This window comes from Calypte anna, chromosome 4, assembly GCF_003957555.1.
Source record: "Calypte anna isolate BGI_N300 chromosome 4, bCalAnn1_v1.p, whole genome shotgun sequence".
Lineage (NCBI taxonomy): Eukaryota > Metazoa > Chordata > Aves > Apodiformes > Trochilidae > Calypte > Calypte anna.
Genome location: NC_044247.1, coordinates 5568592 through 5587084, shown reverse-complemented (window position 1 = coordinate 5587084; position 18493 = coordinate 5568592). Strand labels below are relative to the sequence as shown.

At 46.3% G+C, this 18493-nt stretch overlaps 1 protein-coding gene across 1 annotated transcript in view; it reads left to right on the top strand.

Annotated features, from left to right (window-relative positions):
• The first annotated feature begins 540 nt into the window (after window positions 1-540).
• Window positions 541-18493, top strand: part of GPC3 (glypican 3) — a 150162-nt gene continuing 132209 nt past the window's right edge. Inside the window, exons 1-2 of the mRNA XM_030449014.1 lie at window positions 541-774; window positions 9800-9961. Of these exons, the coding sequence (XP_030304874.1) occupies window positions 612-774; window positions 9800-9961 (325 nt within the window). The 5' untranslated portion in view covers window positions 541-611. The remainder of the gene's footprint in view (window positions 775-9799; window positions 9962-18493) is intronic.

Here is an 18493-nt window from a genome sequence, read left to right as displayed (position 1 = left end):
CGGGGAACCCCTGATGCACATCCCTGTGCAGAGCAGAGACCACGCACCCCAAAGCCCTGCTCGGGGGCGCAACCGGCGCGGTGCAAAGCGGCAGCTCGGGCTGCGCGGGGAGCAGCAGCGGTGGCGGGGAAGATGGGGGGGATGATAGAGGGATGATAGGGGGCTGAGGGGGGGGACAATGGGGTGGGATGATGGGGGGAGGTGGGTTAATGGGGGGGGGATGATGGAAGGGATAAAGGGGAGGGGGGGGGCAGAAGGCCGGCGCAGCCCTTGCACCCCGCGCAGCCCATCACCCCTCACTGGATCCCGAATTTGGGCCGCTGCAGAAACCACTGCCGGACACCTCCCTCCCTCCAACCTCCCCCGGGGCGGGGCTGCATCGCGGGGCAAGTTTGCCGGTAACGGAAGGGGAACCAATCAGCGCGGAGGCCGGCGGGGCGGCAGCCAATGGGCTGCGCGGTGTGGGCGGGCCGGGGAGCGCGGAGCCGGTCCCGGTCCAGGTCCCGGCGGTCCCGAGCGCCGTGCGCTGCTGAGCTCCGTCGGGCTCCGCAGCACCGACCCGGGGATGCCCGTCGGGGGGGTGTGAGGCAGCACCTCGGTGCCCCGGGAGGATGTCGGGGAGCGGCGCAGCGCTGCTGCTGCTGGTGGTGGCCGCGCTGCTCGGTGCCCCGGCGGGTGCGCAGCCACCGGGGGAAGCCGCTTGCCGCCCGGTCCGTGCCGCGTTCCAGGCGCTACAGCCCGGAGCCAAGTGGGTGCCCGAGACCCCCGTGCCAGGTGAGACCACCCGACCGCCCTCCCGTGGCTCGTCGGTGCCCTGGGGTTTGCCGTGCCCGAGAGGGAGCCACTTAATGTCGGGGCGAAAGGGGCACGGCGGAGGGCCGGGGTGCGGCTGCGGGACGTTGCGGAGCCCGGTGCGGGTCGCCTGCGGTGAGCCGCTCTTCCCCGGCAGCGGGGGTGTAGGGCTGCCCGCGTTCGGTAGCCCCAGTGAGGGGCTGAAGTGGAGCCCTGGGTTCCCTCCCCGGCGTTGAAACCCGTGTGCGTGGGTTTTTTATCGCTCTTGATTTGCTCAGGGGGATCATTTATCCAGAAGGGGCTCGGGCTGTCGGTCAGAGCTGAGGTGCTGCCCACGGAACCGGCCGCTCTCAGACGCCTCTGCCGGGGCTCCCGTGCGAGATGCCCGGGGGACGCGGAGCTCACGCACCCCTCGGGTCTCTTCCCAGTCCTGGGGCTGCCAGGGCTGCTTTCCATCATCCACCGAGTACCAGGAACAGGTTTCCATTATCCACCGAGTACCGGACAGGGAAGCGCGGAGCAGAGCCGTCATCTGAGGGCAATCCCGCTCTTGTTAAGCCATTGCGAGAGCGTCCGGATCCTCAGCCCCAGCCTGAGCTCCAGAACACGGGGCTGGCAACAGGCAGCACAACCCTCCCCGAGCTGTGTCTGTGCCCTCCGGGGTGCGGTGCCCCGGCAGGAGATTGTTGCGGGTCTGTGCGAGGTGTTGCTGTGCAGTTAGCATTAGAAGACCCTCACCAAACCTGCGTCCTGCAAGGCTGCTTTTGGTTTATGTGCTTTGTTCCTACTTTGAATTATAAGTGAAATAATTTAATTCCCCGCATTTTAAAGGTCCTTTTGCAGCTTTTTGGTATGTTAGGAGCGTCAGCTTGTCCAGATGGGTGGCTGTGCACTTGGAGTGTGTGTACACAAGCAGATGGGTTTTGATAACTGTGTTACAGAGGTGCCTGGAGAACGCGGGTGCTGCTGTGTCGGGTTAAGTATGCAGTGGGGAAGCTTTTCACCAGTCTGCCCTGAAAAGCTTTATGATTAAAGTATCAAAAGGAAGAGATAATGGACAAATATGAGGGGGGAGGTGCAATGAGATCACTGCCAGCAGTGGCTGCTTTTAATAATGATGTGTTGGGTCACATTTCTTCGTGGCACGGGCCAGAAGTACAGGAGCTGCCTCAGCAATGATCTGCTGCAGCGTGGGAGAGGACGGGGAGAAGTGGGGTGCCTAGGGCTGGGACTGCAAGGTGTTGTGTCAGCCTGTGCAAATCCCAGATCCTTTGGTCTGTAGGACTGTAGAAATGCCTCAGTTTATCAACTGTGTGGGATCTAGAGGGAGAGTTCAGATCTAAGTCCTGGTGAGAGAATTCCTTCCCTGACTCTTCTTATCCTTACATCCATATAATTTTTGATACTTAATGCTCCTTTCTGAGTAGGTGCATGTAGTGAAATGAGGCAACCAGGTGCCACTAATTACCAGGTAGTGGGCGTGAGCTTGTGTTAAGCCCACCTGTGCCTGGTTAGGGTTTATTGGCCCCTTGGTCCTGCTCATGCGCAGGGGGCCCGCCCTAACCAGGCACAGGTGGGCTTAACACAAGCTCACGGGCACTACCTGGTAATTAGTGGCACCTGATTGCCTCATTTCACTACAGGTGCAGCATCTGTTCTCTAACCATCCCATGGGGCATTGGTGTCCTGGTCAGTATAGTGGTAGTGGTTGGGATACTTTAAAATGATAGGGAGTTGCAGGGAGGGGACAGAGCAGCTTTTATCACCCCTAAACCAATAAATTCTGTTATGTTTGTAATCAAAGGAGTGTTTACCCTTGCTGATGTGAAAGTCAGTGAAACATTTGCTTTGATCCCTGAGTAACTTTCTTAGAAAGAGTGTGTTTTTATGGTTAGAGGTGCTGGAGGGGCAGACAGCCAGGGTGCTCCAGGTGGGTCCCTGCAGGCTGTGCTGGGTGTGGAGGGGCTGCTGGGGCCTCCATGCTGCAGTGTTATTGGTCCTTTCCCCAGAAACCGGTGACATCCTCCATCCCAGCTGCAGGTGGTGTGATGCCACCTGGTCTGTGATTGCAGTGAGTGCCTTTGCTTGGGTTTCTTCCTTTCCCAGCAGGGTTCAGGTTGCTGGAGTTGCTCAGCTGTGATCTGGGAGCCCCAGCTGCATCCGTGATACTCAGTAAGGAGCCCTTTGTCTCTCTGCAGTGCCTGTGGGTAGCTGGATCAATATCTCGTAACAGAGCTGATGTTTCAAGTGAATGCTTCCAGCTTGTTATGATGATAAAGTTCCCACATATCAAATCGAAAGTGGATTTTGCATTTGCCTAAGTACATAAACTTGATCATAATTAAAGCAATGACTGCTTGCTTATACCTTGGATCTGGCCCATTTTACATGACTGTGTAGTAATTACACTTCAGAGCACTCACTTCCCATAGTAGCAGCTGCATAAATCTCTGTAATAGGGGAACATCACTCAAGAACTATTTTCCAGGCTTCTGTTTATTGCTTTTCTTCCTTTCATACATCTGTCAATTAAAAAAAAAAGTTTTTGAGTTGCCAGCCACAAATCACGGCGGAATTAGTTCTGAGACCCTTTGCCTATAGATCATATCACACTGGAGAAACTGATGGTTCAAACGACTTATTTGAAACGTGGAGGGTTTTTTTTGACACAAACAGAAAACAACGACTTCTGGAAGCCACATTTTGCATCGTGAACAGTTGTAGTTAAAGGCACAAGTAGAGGAAACACTGTCAAGCTGCAACACAGGCAGGAGGAACATCCCATGGCTGTGTTTTACTGGACCAGTGATGCGTGGGCTGTGGGAACATGGGGCACAGTGCCCCTCACAGAGGAAACCAACCAGACCAGGATGATATTTTTAATTAGAAAAAAAAAAAATCTGATAAATGTGAAGGAAGTGTCATGCTGTTTCCTGAGCAGTATTAATGTTCTGGGAGTAGTTCTAGCTGGAGGCAGGCATCAGGCAGTGAGCAGAAACTTGTGTCTCCTCTGCTCTTGCAGCCTGGGGATCAAGTTTTTGCAGCTCTGGAACATGCTTTGGCATGCTCAGAGGTGGGGAGCAGCACAACCTAAGTACTGTCAGCTGTGACTGACTGTTCAGGGAGGTGGGAGGATGTAATTCATCCCAACAGCTCCACTCAAACTAGAGGAGAGGCCTTCTGCTGGAGAGGAATGAGGGCAAGGTGATGGGAGAGTCATCTTCACAGGCTTTTCTCAAGTTGAGCCTTAATGCCAGCTTGTAGGTCTGTGCTAGGATAGCTTCACATTCATAAATAACTAAATTTTCTCGTTTTTGCACTGCCTTTGTTTTCCCCTTCCTTTTGTCTTCTTTCTGCATAATATTCTCATGTATAAACAGTAACTTGAATTTCCATTTTTCCAGGTCTGGTTTTGTCTCCTCTTTGCCATTTGGACTCCAGATAATTGGGCTGGTGTATGTGGGAAGAGGGGAAGGGACAAGTTTTTGCCTTGCTGAGATGAGGAGAGGAGGGATGGATGTCTCTGCCTCGGGCTGTGTGAAAGTGAAGGAATATTTATCTCAGCAGAGATATCTGCCAGTGGGGCTGTTTTCCTCCTCCCACAGAAGTGTGCAGTTTCCGTCCATTTTGTTCATTCTCTTTGATGGAAGCAGATACAGACTCACCCTCAAAAATCGAGGTGATTAACCTTTTGCTTTTTGAGTTGAGATATAAAGCTTTACAACTGGCTGCCTGAGCATGTCAACCTTCTCTCCTTTTCCTTGCTTTTTGGCAGCTGGTGTGTGCCAAAGTACAATTTAAAAACAGAAAATTCCAACTTTTCCACTGGACTCGATGCACCTTTGCTCCTGAGCTGGATTCCTTTGTAATCTTGCTCTTTTATGCTGTTTTTCCTGAGTGGGACTAATGATATTCCTCCCTGTTCAGCCTTTCTATTTAGCCTAGCATGGTTGTTTAAAATCTTACTTTACTAGATAATTGAGTTTTCTGTTCTTAATTATTTCAGGCCAGCAAGTTGCTCTCTTGATAGTTAAGAGACCAGGAGCAGAACCCTAAAATTTAGTTACCTCCCCAGGCAGTGGTTTTATAGTGAGATCATTAATTTTATTTTTTTTCCCAGGAGTTAAAGTTAACAACATCCTGAGCAGTGTTCTTCCCAGTCTTTAGAATGGCCATGGGGTGTGTGTGTGTGACTGTAACAAATGTGTACCATGAGGGAGTACCCACAAATTAACTCCATATTTTGATGACAGTACTGTTGATGCAATTGGTAGGAGGAAATCCTTACTCTGTAAAACCTCTGTTTTCTCTGTAACAACTTTTTTTTTTTTTTTTTTTAAAGATCTGTTGTCATAGAGTGTTAGATTTGCATGGCAGTCATCTGGCCAATATTGCAAGACTTGGGGAGGAATCCAGAGTCAGATGGCCTTGTGAAACACAAGATGGAATAGAAAATAAAGGATAATTAAGCAGTAATAAATATCCCATGTAGTACTTGTACTGTTCCAACTTTAATCACCTTTTGAATGAGGCTAGATTATATTTTAAATCTCTTTTAATTAAGTTTTAAAAACATCAGCACTTAATGTGGGATTTGAACAGTCACATTTTCCTTTTTCCCCCAAATGCTGAGCATTAAAAGCCAGTGACAGATGCACGATCCCCATGTCACATAACTTAAAAGGTTTTTAATAAAAACCAAGTATTTAGATAGCTGGAGGAAAATCTACATTTAAAGGTTGAATCACTGCTTTTTTTCTGTTTAAAGCAGGACGCTGACTGCAAATCAATTAGAGAAAGAAATTTAAACACAAAGCAGCAGCTTTCTTATGGGTAATATTAAGAAAAGGGTGAGCTATGGAGGGTGGTGTGAAACCTTCTGACATTTCCAGACTGCAGAAGGGGAAGGGTGCTGCTGCACAAGGTAACAGAGCCCTCCCAGCTCATGGGGAGGAGGCTGCAGTAATATGACAGGAAGCAGGGGCAGGTTCTTATTTTGGCAAAGCCTGGGATAAATTTGGTGGGGAATGTTAATCTGGTTTAAGCTGCACTTGGATCTGGGTGGGCAGGCTTGCATGCATGGCTTGTGTGTCTGTATCTTATGACAAGGTTGGAGCTATCCTGGGATGATTAAAATCAAAATACAGTCCTTCAGCCTCAGGAAGGAGTTCATGACTGCAGATAATCTCAAAGGGGGTTTTTGACATTTAATCCAGATATATTATTTTCACTTCTGCTATAGTAGCACCTACCTGTGGGAATAATTGCACTTCAAAGTAAAATGTAATGGTTTAAATTCACTTACTTCAGTAAAAAATTCCCTGTGTTGGAAGAAGGAGGGAGAGGCAGGGTGCTGCTGAAATTACTGCAGCTGTAGGGATTAGTCCTCTCAGCCAGAAGTGTATGCAAAATGACTGGAGAATTTACACTGCTGTTCCCCAAGGTGACATAAATGTCCCAGTGCTCTGGGGGTGCCTGGTGTCTGCATCCAGCTCCTCCTCACCCATGGGAGTTGGGTGTCAGAGGGTGAGGCTCCTGTGCTTAGCATTGCATCAGTACCACTGATCTTGCAAAGATTGGTACCTGAGCATCCAAATGCAATTTAATGGCAATGATGGAGTAATTTGCTGGGACACTTACTCTCTGCAAATGAATTTGTAATGATCTATAGCAAAAGGAGGAAGTTGTTTGGAAGGGCTGGGACTGTCATTATGAGGGGTAATGGCTTGAAACTTTAAGGAAAAGGGGAGTGTGTAGGTTGAGAGATAAAAAGTCTTAACAGTAAGGGCCATTAGGCAGAGAAATGGGGTTTGCTATCTCCCAAGTCAGAGCTATCACTGGAGGTGTTTGTGTTAGATAAAATGCCTCGAAGGGATGGACTGTGGGGGGAGGTATAGGATTTGATGACTTGCAGGACCTTTTACATTGCATTTATTGAGCCAGAAATGCATGGAGTGTGGCAGTTTAAGTCCTGGGAGTGTCTGCTCCTTGGGCTTGCAGTGTTTCCAGGTGTTTCCTGCATTTGAGTTGCAGGACCTGGGTTTCCTGGGTGGTGCTGCAGAACAGGGTCCTTCAAGCAATGGCATGAATAAATCTCAGAAGTTCTTGTAGGTCAAAAAGCAGTGTCCCTGTTTCATTGGTGTCTGCTGTGGTCCTGGGCAGCAGCAAAACCTCTTTTTCTTAATACTGGGACTTAGAAATGAGACTTGCAACTGGGACTTATGGATGGGACTGACTGGGTGTGCTCACCCTCTGGGAAAGCCGTGTACAGCAAAGTGCTGGAAGATGGGAGTCAGGCTGCTCCTTCCAGGCCCTCTATAGATACACCAAAATGAACCTTGTTCTGATAGCTGATAAGAGCCTGTCCTGCCTGTTTTGACCTGTTGCGTTTACTGTGATGTTTCTGGCCACTGGTGTTAGGTGGCTATCTCTGTAAAACGTGTTTAAGCTGTCAGAGTTAATTCTCAGGATTTTTCCTCCTCCTCCGTGATTGCCCTGCTATAGCATGTGTCTGTCTTTTTACTTCAGAAAAATAAATTTCTCCCCTTAATTGGATCTTTGCTTAATTGCTAAAAAGAAGGATGGGACTTGAGTAGATGACCTTGCTGTTTCCTATCCCTGGCTGTAACTTACACAGATCTCTTAATTGCCAACTCTCAGATCTTCCATATTGGTATTTCCATTAATCATGCAAGATTATGATTTCTTTTTAATTTGAAACATGGCTTAATATGATAAAAGTAGGAGGAAATAAGCTTTTTATTAACAAAAAATGTATGGCTGCGTTGTAGTGCTAAAGGGACCCTGCTAAGCCTTTTTGCAGTGTAAATTGACTTGGATTTGACTTTAAAAAAAGCTTTTTAACTTGCTGTTATATAACTGCTCCTCTCATTAACATGGTGTCTTGCTGTGATGTGGTTTTATGGTCCCTGTTATTTTTTCAGTGCATGAAATACCTGTCTCTGTGCTCCTCTGGAGTGGGTGAGTCCCCAAACTGCTGAGCTCTTTAGATGTCAGTGGTGCTGGCTCTTTGTTAGAGGGCTTGATGAAGGAATTTGTGCTGTGCATCCCACTTTGCAGAAGGGGAGCCCGAGGCAGCAGGCAGAGATGTTGCTGGAATGATGTTGTGGGTCCAACTTGGGCTGAGCCTCTTTCTTCTTTGCCATGCCTTGTTTTGCAGCAGTGTCAGGGCTTGCATTAGTTAAAGCTCTTTTCTGCACTTCAGATGCATGTTGCTGTTCAAGTATCTCGTGTTGGCTTTTCCCAGGCTGTTCCAGGGGAAGGGATGAGGCTGAAGGTTGTGGGGTTTCTGCTGTGGGCACTGTCAGCTGGTTTTCCCTTGATGATGTGCATGACTCTTCTTCAGGATGTACACAGTTGAACTGACATGAATATGAATCCTCTTCTTCTAGCATACACTAACAAAAAGTGACTTTTGACACTTTCTAGTAATTAGGGAGAGAATGGGTGTGATACAAGACTCTTCAGAAGGAGTGGAGAGGGGAACCTGGAAGGATGGATAATCCTTCTAGAGTAAAGATGTAAAACACCAAACTTGCTTTTACTGCAGAGAAAAACCCTCTGCAGAACACAGAAGGCAGGGTGAGGGCTGAGGGGTGTGTGGAGCCTTCACCCTCTCTGGGCTGTGTCTGTTCCTGGCTTGGGGACTCCTGGTTCTGGGCAGTGCTGAGCCTAACAGGGAGCTGCTCCTGCTCTGGACATGGTGCAGTTTGGGTGACAACCCCTGAAAGGGACAGGTTCTCACTGCTGTCTGACCCTGGAGAGCTGTTTTTAATGAAGTTGTTGTTTACTCTGAGTTTCTAACAGCAGCATCAGATCAGATGTGTTTTGCATGATGAGGGCTGTGTGCTTGCATATGGGGTTGTTGCTCTGCTCGTACTGGTGGGGCACAGTTTGCTACTGAAAGTTTATTGAAAAGGAAATATTTTATTATTTCTTCTTCCAGCTCTTCTGTTCCATCTTCTACTGATGTTTAAACCCAAAAGATGAATATTTTAAATAGATTTATCCATTTTTAGCTAACAGTACTTTCCCTAAAATTGTCTACTACCTCCTTGAATAAGCATTTTACAAACACTTTGGGAATGCCAAAAAACAAACTCTAGCATCACTGACCAGTGCTTTGAGTTGCACCTTGAGATGGAACATCAAATGATGTTCCTCTGGCCTTTGTCCCCTGGCTTTTGTACCATTCTGATGAATGGGAGGAGGTGTTGTTAGCCAGGCAGTTGCATGGCAGCTGCTGAAAGGCATTTAGTTGCCTTTTGCAGTGCTCAGTGGGTGCTCCAGGACCTGTCCTTTTGCAGTGGGACTTGCACAAGTGAGATGATGACTTTTGGAGAGAGGATGGGATGGTGACATTGGTGGGAGGACTCAGGAGATTTGTACAATTTGGAAGTCTGCAATTAAAAAAAAATAAATTTGTTATTGTTCTGCCCTCCTGTTGTTACTGTTATTGCTGTGGAAGCAAAAGGATGGAGATAGCAGGCAAATAATGCAGTTATTTGTTTTAAGCTAGTTTTAAATCTTTATGCAAATTACAAGCATATCTTGTGTGCTGAGCTACGCGCATTACTCTGTTCACTGTAAATCCACAGCTTCAAATCCTGGCTCCTTTTCCCATTTCCCACTCTATCTCCTGTGGCTGCCTGCAGCTCCTACTGCTGTGCTGGTAGAGATGCAGGAGCCAGCAGGGTGATGCTCTGGGTTGCTCTGCTGGGCACCAGCACCTCAGTGGATGGAGTGTGTGGGAGCTAAAGCAAGCAGTGTGCTGGCAGGAGTACAGCATTGCTTAGCAATCCTGGCTCTGCCTTATCAGTCTTCTTCTTAGGCCAAGCTGCTTGCTCAGGACAAATTCCAGAAATGTCATCAATTTGCCCAAAGAGTAATTGCAATGATACCAATGGATGGGAGTTGGTTTCCTCCCCTCTACCAGCAATTCCACCTCCTAATGCAAATTTTCTCTCCTGCCTGTGATTCTTTCCAGGGTCTGATCTGCAGGTATGTATCCCAAAGGGCTCCACATGCTGCTCCAGGAGGATGGAGGAGAAGTACCAGGCAACAGCCCGCCTGAACATGGAGCAGCTCCTGCAGTCAGCCAGCATGGAGCTGAAATTCCTGGTCATCCAGAACGCTGCTGTCTTCCAAGGTGAGCTCTAAGGGGTGGTCCAGGTATGCATTTGGAGAAGGAGGCTCTTCTGGTCCTCTTCCTCAGCACCTGGCAGTCAGGAATGGAGGTGGCTGGAAGCTTTCTGTTCTCTTGGTTTTGTGTGTTTGTATATATTATATGTGTGCTTATTTTCAATAAATAATGCACCTGGTTTGGTGCAGCTGCTCTGCAGGGGTTGTCCTAAATATTCCTGTAGCTGAAACAGCAAGTGTAGATTTAAAGACTAAACCTCTTCAAGTGCAAATTTAAAAATAAATGGAAAATCCACTTCTCCAAGGATTAAACTACCTGTGTAAGTACCATCTTGTGTGATTCTGCCAGTCCCAAAACCCATGCTGCAGCAGTAGGATCTGGTTGCAAGCCCAGTGTTATGCTTGGTAAGCATCTGACTAAAACGTGTGTATTGATTATTGCTGCCCACTGCAAAACAACACCAGTTATTCCATGTGAGGGTGGGTAGAGGCTCCTGGGTCATAAGTGTGGTCCCTGGTCCTCACTGTGGGGTTTCAGGGTGCCTGGTAGCGTGATACCACACAATCTGGTGGCAGCTCTCTCTAATGATACTGTGATATATTGTTATTTTAGCAAAACTGGCCTCTGACAAATGTTTTGTACTGTGGATGCACACCAGTTTGTGTCACTTAAATCTGCAATAATTTTTTTAGAGCCTTTGAGCCAGCAAAATGTCTCTCATCCATGGTTAATGTGCAGTGAAATGATTGCTTGTTTGTTGAGTGCTCTTTTATTCAGGTTCCATCATGCTGTATTAGTGGCATTTTTTGCCTGTATTTACAAAAGAAAGGTTGAGCAATCAGGCAGTTGTTTTCCTTCATACTGGTATTTTTTTCAGAGTAAATGATTTATTTTTGTTCCTGCCTTACTAACAGCAAGACCCAAAGCCAGCTGAAGCCTGTGGGATCAAGGCAAAACTCAGTTCTAGTCCACAACTGATTGATGAGGTCTAATGTGCTGTTTTTCTCAATGTAAGATCAAATAAATTGCTAAGAAAGTAACAGCATTTTTTTCCCATGCTTCTTAATTCAATGACCATTAAGTTCCAATGCAGATAAACAGAATGGAGTAAAAGTGATGAGACATTGGTTTCCTAGGCATTGGAAATGTGAACTGGCTTCAGAAAGAGGGAATAACCTGGCTGGAATACAAAGTATCTACCTCCTCCCATAGAATTTGACAAAAATGTTATAACATTAGGGAGTTGAATTCCTTACTCTGTTTTTTTTATTATTTTTTAATTTTTAAAATAATTTAAACTATTATTTCCATTCTGGTCATGAGAGCCCTTTCCCTGTGCAGGTGTTTTGCAGCTGATGTGACTCTGAAAAGCCTTGTTATACTGAATTGCTGTTCTTGGTGGTGGGGAAGAAAAGGATTTAATTGAATAACTCATGACTATTTCTGCTTACGAAAAAGGTTCTGAATAATTAAAAAAATCTTTTGCAATCCCATTATAGAAGAAGAATTCCTAGCTGGAACCATTGAGGAGCTCACTTTAATTTCCTTGTATAAAGTGTTTTGGCCTTGAAAGGACAGTTCATTAGCTTTGAGAATTGTTTTGTTATCTTTAAATTTATCTCAAAGTCTTTAGAAGAACAATTTTTTAATAGATGGATCTTTTGATTAATGCTTATTTAAGAGTATTTTGGTGACTGCAGTGCTAGAGGATGTTCCAGCTCTAGAAATTGTTCTTTAATCCAACATTGTGCCAGTTTGATTTCTTGTATCTTGTCACTGCTCATGGTAGGGGACAGGTTTCTGTCTGAGGACATCACTGAGGGAGCTGGCACTGGGGCGTGATGACTGAAATCAAACCCCACCTGTGTGCTGGTTGCTTCCTCCCACCTTGCCAAGGTTTGCTCTATGGTGTCTGCCTGCAGCAGACTTGGTACTGCCCTGGCACAGCTCATATTGGGTCAGAACCCAGTGTCTGCTGGTGGGTAAATGCACTGGTCCCTAGAGTGGGTTAATGTATTGGTATGGAAATACAAATGTGAAACTCTTCAGAGTTAATATTCTTAGCCTGGAATCTACAGACACTGCTAGTTTGACAAAATCTCACCCAGATGTTATTACTTTGCAATAAATGTAATTTCTTCCTTCTGAAGCTCGAGCAATGTCTCTGCTGATAAAGATCAAGGGAAATCGTCTGGCATTTACAGAAAATCTCATCCAGACCTATCTGTTACAATGTTCACTTAGCAAAGTTTATTAGATTATTAATTTTAGACCCTTGGGCTTTTGCTTTATTGCTGTTAAGAAGGAGAAATCCCAACCAAAAAAAAAAAAAAAAAAAAAAAAAAAAAAAAAAATCACTAAATGTAAATGGTACAATTAGATCCTGGTCTTATCTTACAGGCATTTTGTTAAATTATGAAGATGATTTAAGTAGTGATTTAATCCTTTAGAAACTTGCTGCGTTTGACAGTATTAAAATAGATTGTAGCTGCCTTGACTGCAGTTAAATCTCACTCTAGAATTTCTTTGGGGAGCCTTTCTCACTTTGATGGAGCCTGTCCCTGCTGGTACCTACCAGGGTCTGCACCTCCTGGTTTGGGTTCTCAGCTGCCAGCAGCTCTGTGACACAACCTGAAGCTGCACCAAACCACACCACTTCAGCACTTGATAAAGTCTTTTTGCAAGTACTGATTAGCACTGTTCTGGAGCTATTACCCAAAGGAACTGGGGATAGAGTGAACTCCCCTGCTGTGGCAAACAGTGGGAGCCCTGCCTGCAGTTTGCTTTCTCCCCTCTCCTTCTCCTGACCTTGGAGCTTGGCTTTTTGTTGGGGGTTTCTGGCTTGCCACCACCTATTAAAACAAGAGAAGAATCCCTCAAAAAACTCGACTGATTTTGTAAATGTCACATCTGAATATCTCTCGTGACAAATAAACTTGAACAGGAAAATACCAGGGTTGTGCTTGGATCTTTTCCTCCTTTCCCCTCCACCAAGAGCTCTGTCCCCCAGGGCTGGGCTGTGTGCATGTTCATCAGTCTGTTGCCTCCTGCTCCCTAAGGTTGGGAATTTGCTTTTGAATGATCACTTCATTTCTTGTCCTGCCTGGTGACTGTGTCACACTGTGAAGAACAGAAAATTAAAACTTCAGCAGCTGGTGTGCTCCACCAAGGGAAAAGGTACCTTTAAAAAGTGGGTAGACTGCAGCACAATTAAAACCAGAAGGACCCTCTAAGGGAAAAGGAGCATCTACACCAGTTGCTTTGTGTAGGACTTGCTGGTAATCTTTCCCCTCTAGCAAGCATGAAGCACAGGAATGTGAGACTTGGCTACTAGTGGCTGCTCCTCCTGGAGCTGATGCAGTGTGAGCTCCTGGAGAAAGTTGCTTTCATTATTTTAAGTAATTGCTCAAATAAGCTCTCAGCAGGATCTCCTTGCCTTTCTGCAGCCTCTGCTGCTGACACTTCCCAGATCCAGTCACGTCCTCCCTTTGTGTGGTGCAAACCCCAGGCTGTGGGATCACTCTGGCAGTGATGCTGAAGCCTCTGTATCCAGTAGTGGGGTAAATCTTGAGATCCACCACGTGCTTGTTTCTGACCTGGGATGTAGCCACCCCACCACTTGTCTGGGCTCGTGGCTTGCTTCCACCTGCTTCCCAAATAGCTCCTGTGAACTGCAGAGATGGGGGAGCTCGGCTGGAAATGTGGGAGCTGCTGGGAAGGCAGGAGTGCAATTACCAGAACTGGAAAACTGGCTGGGCTGCTGCAGTCAAATCCCTCTTGGTGAATGCCTCAAGGCTTAAATTCATCCCTGATCTGTTCCCTGTCAAAGGCAATGGCATTTAACCTGCTGCAAATGGCAGCTGGAAGACGAAAGGAGCTCTGCTGGGTACCTGAGGGGATTTTGCAGGTGCTTCCAAGTGCTGTAGAGATTTGAGGGGCTTTTGGGATGTGTGTTTCAGAGTAGTTTCTAGGAACACCATGATAAATCAATACGGATAAGCCTGTCTGTATGTGTATGGTATTCTCTTATTTGTGGGAGAATCCTGTCCTTTCTCCTCTCTGGAGCTGAGCCCTTGGTGATTCTGGCAGAGCAGGCAGTGGGAGGAGGATGTTTATTCTTCCCCTGTGTGTGTTGTGGTAGGATAAAGGCAGAACTGTTACTCTTAGTCCTGCCATTGACTCTGAAGACTGTAAATCCTCCATTAGGCATAAATGCAGCCATTTTGGTTATTTACAGTTATTTACACTATCAATTCATATCTGTCAGGAGTGAAGGGGGCTTTGACATTGCAAGCTTCTATCAGGTTATCTTTAATCAGTTTAGAGGCACCTAAGCCACAAATATATCAAACAGCTGATCCTGATGTTGGAGTCCTCTAAAGTATGACTGAATTATTTATTTTGTTATGATGAAAATGTCTGGGCTTTATTGGGTTTTCTTTGAAGAACTTGATTCTGCTTGAAGTCTGGAAGATAAAAGATTAGCGATTGTCTCTCCAAGTTTCTTATTCCAAATCCTTGAAGGCTTTTCATTTTTCACAAGCTGCTGTTAATACTTTAGAGTCAAGGTGAGGGAGCTGAGATTTCTTTTATTCTATTAAAGAGGTTTAAGTGTTCAAAAACTTTAATCTTTATAATTATACCTTGCACGGGTAAATCCAAGACACATGTGGCATCAATTAGGTGAGAAGAGGTGGGCTGTATGGTAGGAGCTATTGAACCATAAAATTGCAGGGACCTTGAATATCATCTGGTCCAGCCTTTCTAACTAGGAACACAGTTTAGATGAGATGGCCCAGCATCCTGTCAAGCTGAATCTTAAAATTCCCCCAGTATTGGGGAATACACTGCTTCCCTGGGGAGGTTATTCCAATGTCTGACTGTTTGCATAGTGAAACATTTTCTTCTGGTGTCTAATTGGGATGTCCCCAGGAGTAACTGGAGTTGCCATTACCTCTTGTCTTTTCCATGTGACTCCTTGTAAAAAGGGAATCTCCATTTTCTTGCTAGCCATCCTTTATGTATTGGAACGTGGCAATAAGGTCTCCCCTAATTTTATTTTCTTGAGACTGAAGAAATGCAGTTCTCTCATCCTTGCCTTATACAGCAGGATTCACAGTCCTTTGATCATCTTCTCTGGACCCTGTCTAGCTTGTCCTCATCTTTTTTGTATACTGGGGACCAGAACTGAACACAGTATTCCCCATGTGGCCTGACAAGCACCTTGAAGAGTGGCATGATGGCTTCATTATAATAGCTAGTGATGCCCTTGTTGATACAACCTGGCATCCTGTGGACTTTTTTTTTGCTGCTGCAGCACACTGTTTATTCACATTGAGCTTGTTGTCCACCGGGACCCTCAGGTCCCTTTCCACAGAGTTATTCCAGCCAGGTGGATCCCAGTCTGTGCTGCACTCCTGGGTTATCTTCCTGGGGGATAAACTCTCCCTTCTGGGATGTCTGCTTCCCCAGTCAACCTCAAACGTTACCAGGGTGCATTTGATCCTAACATCCAGATAACTTATGAAGATATTAAACAGCATCAGGCCCAGTATTGATCCCAAGTTGATTGCACGTTGGTTGCTGAGAAGGGTCCACAGATGCCAGTGCTGCTGAGTGGAGTTTGTGTGGTATTGTTTGGTGTAGTTTATGACTCCAATATCTTCAAGCCATCCAAGTCTGACAGTGCAGGAGGTTATTTGAGTTGTTGGCAGTAGGAAGAGCCTGGGCTGATGGTCCATGGGACTGTGCTGTGCTGCAGAGAGCTGCTGCTCACAGTGTGGGGAGGGAGGGAGGAAGGAGTGATGCAGGGCAAGTCTCATTTGGAAAGTTAATAACCATTTCTGAATGTCTGAAGCATTGGAAGTGAGAGGTGCTGAGAGCTGGGAGGTCTTGAACTGTCCCTGTGGAGGGGAGATGTGCCCTGGGGACGAGCAGGTCACAGCTCTGGTGTGTGCATGGGTTCTGGCCTCAGGCTTGGATCATCAGCCAGGCTTATGCAGGAAAAAAGTTATTATGGTCAACTAAAAAAAAATGTAGAAGGGTTCCTAGCAGTAGCCAAGTGTGAAATGAGTGGGGTGATCAACTTAATAACTGCAGGTGTGTTGTGGAAAGTGCCTGTGAAAATGTCGACTCTTGCTTGTGGGTCTCTGAAGTATTAAGCTGCTGGTTTAGAGTGGACTTCATTTTTGGAAGAGAATATTGAAACCTTAATTAGAATTTACAAATAAATAAGCACCACAAATAAATCTCTTTACCATTTTGTAATTCCTGTTCTTCATTAGTCCTCTGTTAGCTGAGGACTCTCTGCATCCTTCTTTGATCCACCTGTCTTCACAGTCACAGTTTCCTCTCTGCAAGTTTCTTGTTTTGGTGGCATTTTTAATTTTTTTTTTATTAATGTTTATTTAAAATAGGAATTGTCCCACTGGGTCAGTTCAGATTGGTATTCTGCCTTTGGCAGTGGGTCCTGCCAGATGCTTTGGATGCACAAATTTTATAGTGGAAAAACTATAGTGATATGTTTCCCAGGTTGATAATGATGCTCTAAACCAATGATTACAGGTAGGTGGAAAGAGCTGTCTATATATCTCTGGTTGTCAGAACTGGTCTAGGGAGGTAATATTTCCTTTCAAATAACCAGAGCTTATTGTTCATAAATCACAGTTAATCTGTTTATTACACCAGGATACGAAGCTGGAAGTCTGGAGTGTGTTATAATGCTTAGCGTTAGGAGCAGAGCTGCAATATTAGTAGCAGTTTCAAATGATTTCAAATTGGGGGATCAGCAAAATGCAGGAGTTTGTGGAGGCTTTGGGCATTAAAAAATGACTGCTGAGGATTGATGAGTTTCTTTAACAAATTGTAAAATCCATCATGCAGGAGTTAGGGCATGAAACTGCCCTCCTGAGCTGCATAAACCACGGGTTTGGAAGGATCGCCTGACAGTGCACACTACTGGAAAGGGAGATTTTGAAAGATGTTTGGTTTTGCTTTTGTTTCATCTTATTGCTGCCTGGAGTTTAAATGCCAGCACAGCTCTGGCACACAGCTCCCAGGCTGTGTGGGATGGGGGCTGTGCCCAGGAATCATAGAATCAGATGGGTTGGAAAGGACCTCTGAGAACATCAAGTCCAACCCTTGATCCACTGCCACCGTGGTTCCCAGACCATGGCACTGAGTGCCACATCAGTCTCTTCTTAAAAACCTCCAGGGATGGGAAGCTTTTCAGTGCTCCTCATGGTACCCTGAGGTGCTGGGCTCTTCTCTTGGCTGGGAATGATGCTTCCTCCCCTGTTTCAGAACAGCCGCATTTCCCACGATCTTACAAAATCCCGGTGTATTTTGGACACCTTTGGGCAGCCCTTGCTCACACAGCTGGTGCAGCTCTACAGCTGTGGATGTGTCCCTTGTGGGGTCCCTGTGTTTGGTGTCCTGGACTGGCTGCTGTAGGAAGAGGCTCCATCTTGCCCTTTGCAGAGGGCTGGCAGTGACTCCCTGGCACATCAGTGGGCCAGTGGGGTTTGTGTGTGGTAGGAGATGTCCCAGCCTCTGCTTTTGGGGTCTTTGCAACTGGAAAAAAAACAGCTATGAGGAATTGCATGGTTTGAGATCTCTTCCCTGTGTCCTGCCTCTCTTTGTTTTTCCCCTGCAATTAAAAACTGCTGATGCCCTTTCCCACATGGGTGAAATGAGGCTTGGAGGTTAATAGGAGCCTTTTTTTGCAACTGCCTACATGCTGCTTCAGCAATTTTTGAACATTGTGTTTGGTGTCTTGCCTTATATGTTCTCCAATTCAGGGTGCAGAGGAATTCCTGGGTACCCAGGAGCCTTTCTTCTGCTGTGTACTGTCCCCTTCCAGCTCTGCCATGGAAGGAGCTGGTCCTCCCCTGCTTCCAAGGGATAAAGGAAACCGTTGTCCACATCACTCCTGGGCAGGGCCATCCAGATGTTGCACTCACATCTTCTCATGTCCCTGGGTGCTCTGCACCCTGAGGAGATGGGGAGTGCTCTGCAGGAGTCTTGTGGCCTTGTTCAGATGTCTGTCTGCAGTGTCCCCTGCAGCTCCTCCTTGTGTCCCTGTGCAGGGTGGTGCTGCCTCTGTCCCATCTGTGCTGAACCTGTGCTGGAAAAACACAATCCTCTGCCTGCAGTCCCTGTTGGAGTGTGAATTGTGAGATAACCAGGGATGGAGGGAAGGCTCCTGTCTTCCTTCCAGTCCTTCACTTCTCCAAGTGGGTCCTTTACTGTAATTACCTTTTGGCTGAGAGTTACCATATTCTGATAGTTCAGGTACTAACATTCTTAAAATACATCCTAACTGGGTATTTGGCTGCAGTCTCCAGGTGGCTTGGTGCTTCCCAAAAACAGTCCAATTACATCTTTAGCTTTCAGTAGGAAGATATAAATGTCATGTCACCCTGAAGTGTGGTATTTATAGAACTGCTTGGTGCTGTTGTGTGTATATATATATATTTCCCTTTGTAACTCCAGTACACAAAATAGGCATGGTGGCATCTTCCATCTCTTGGCCTGAAA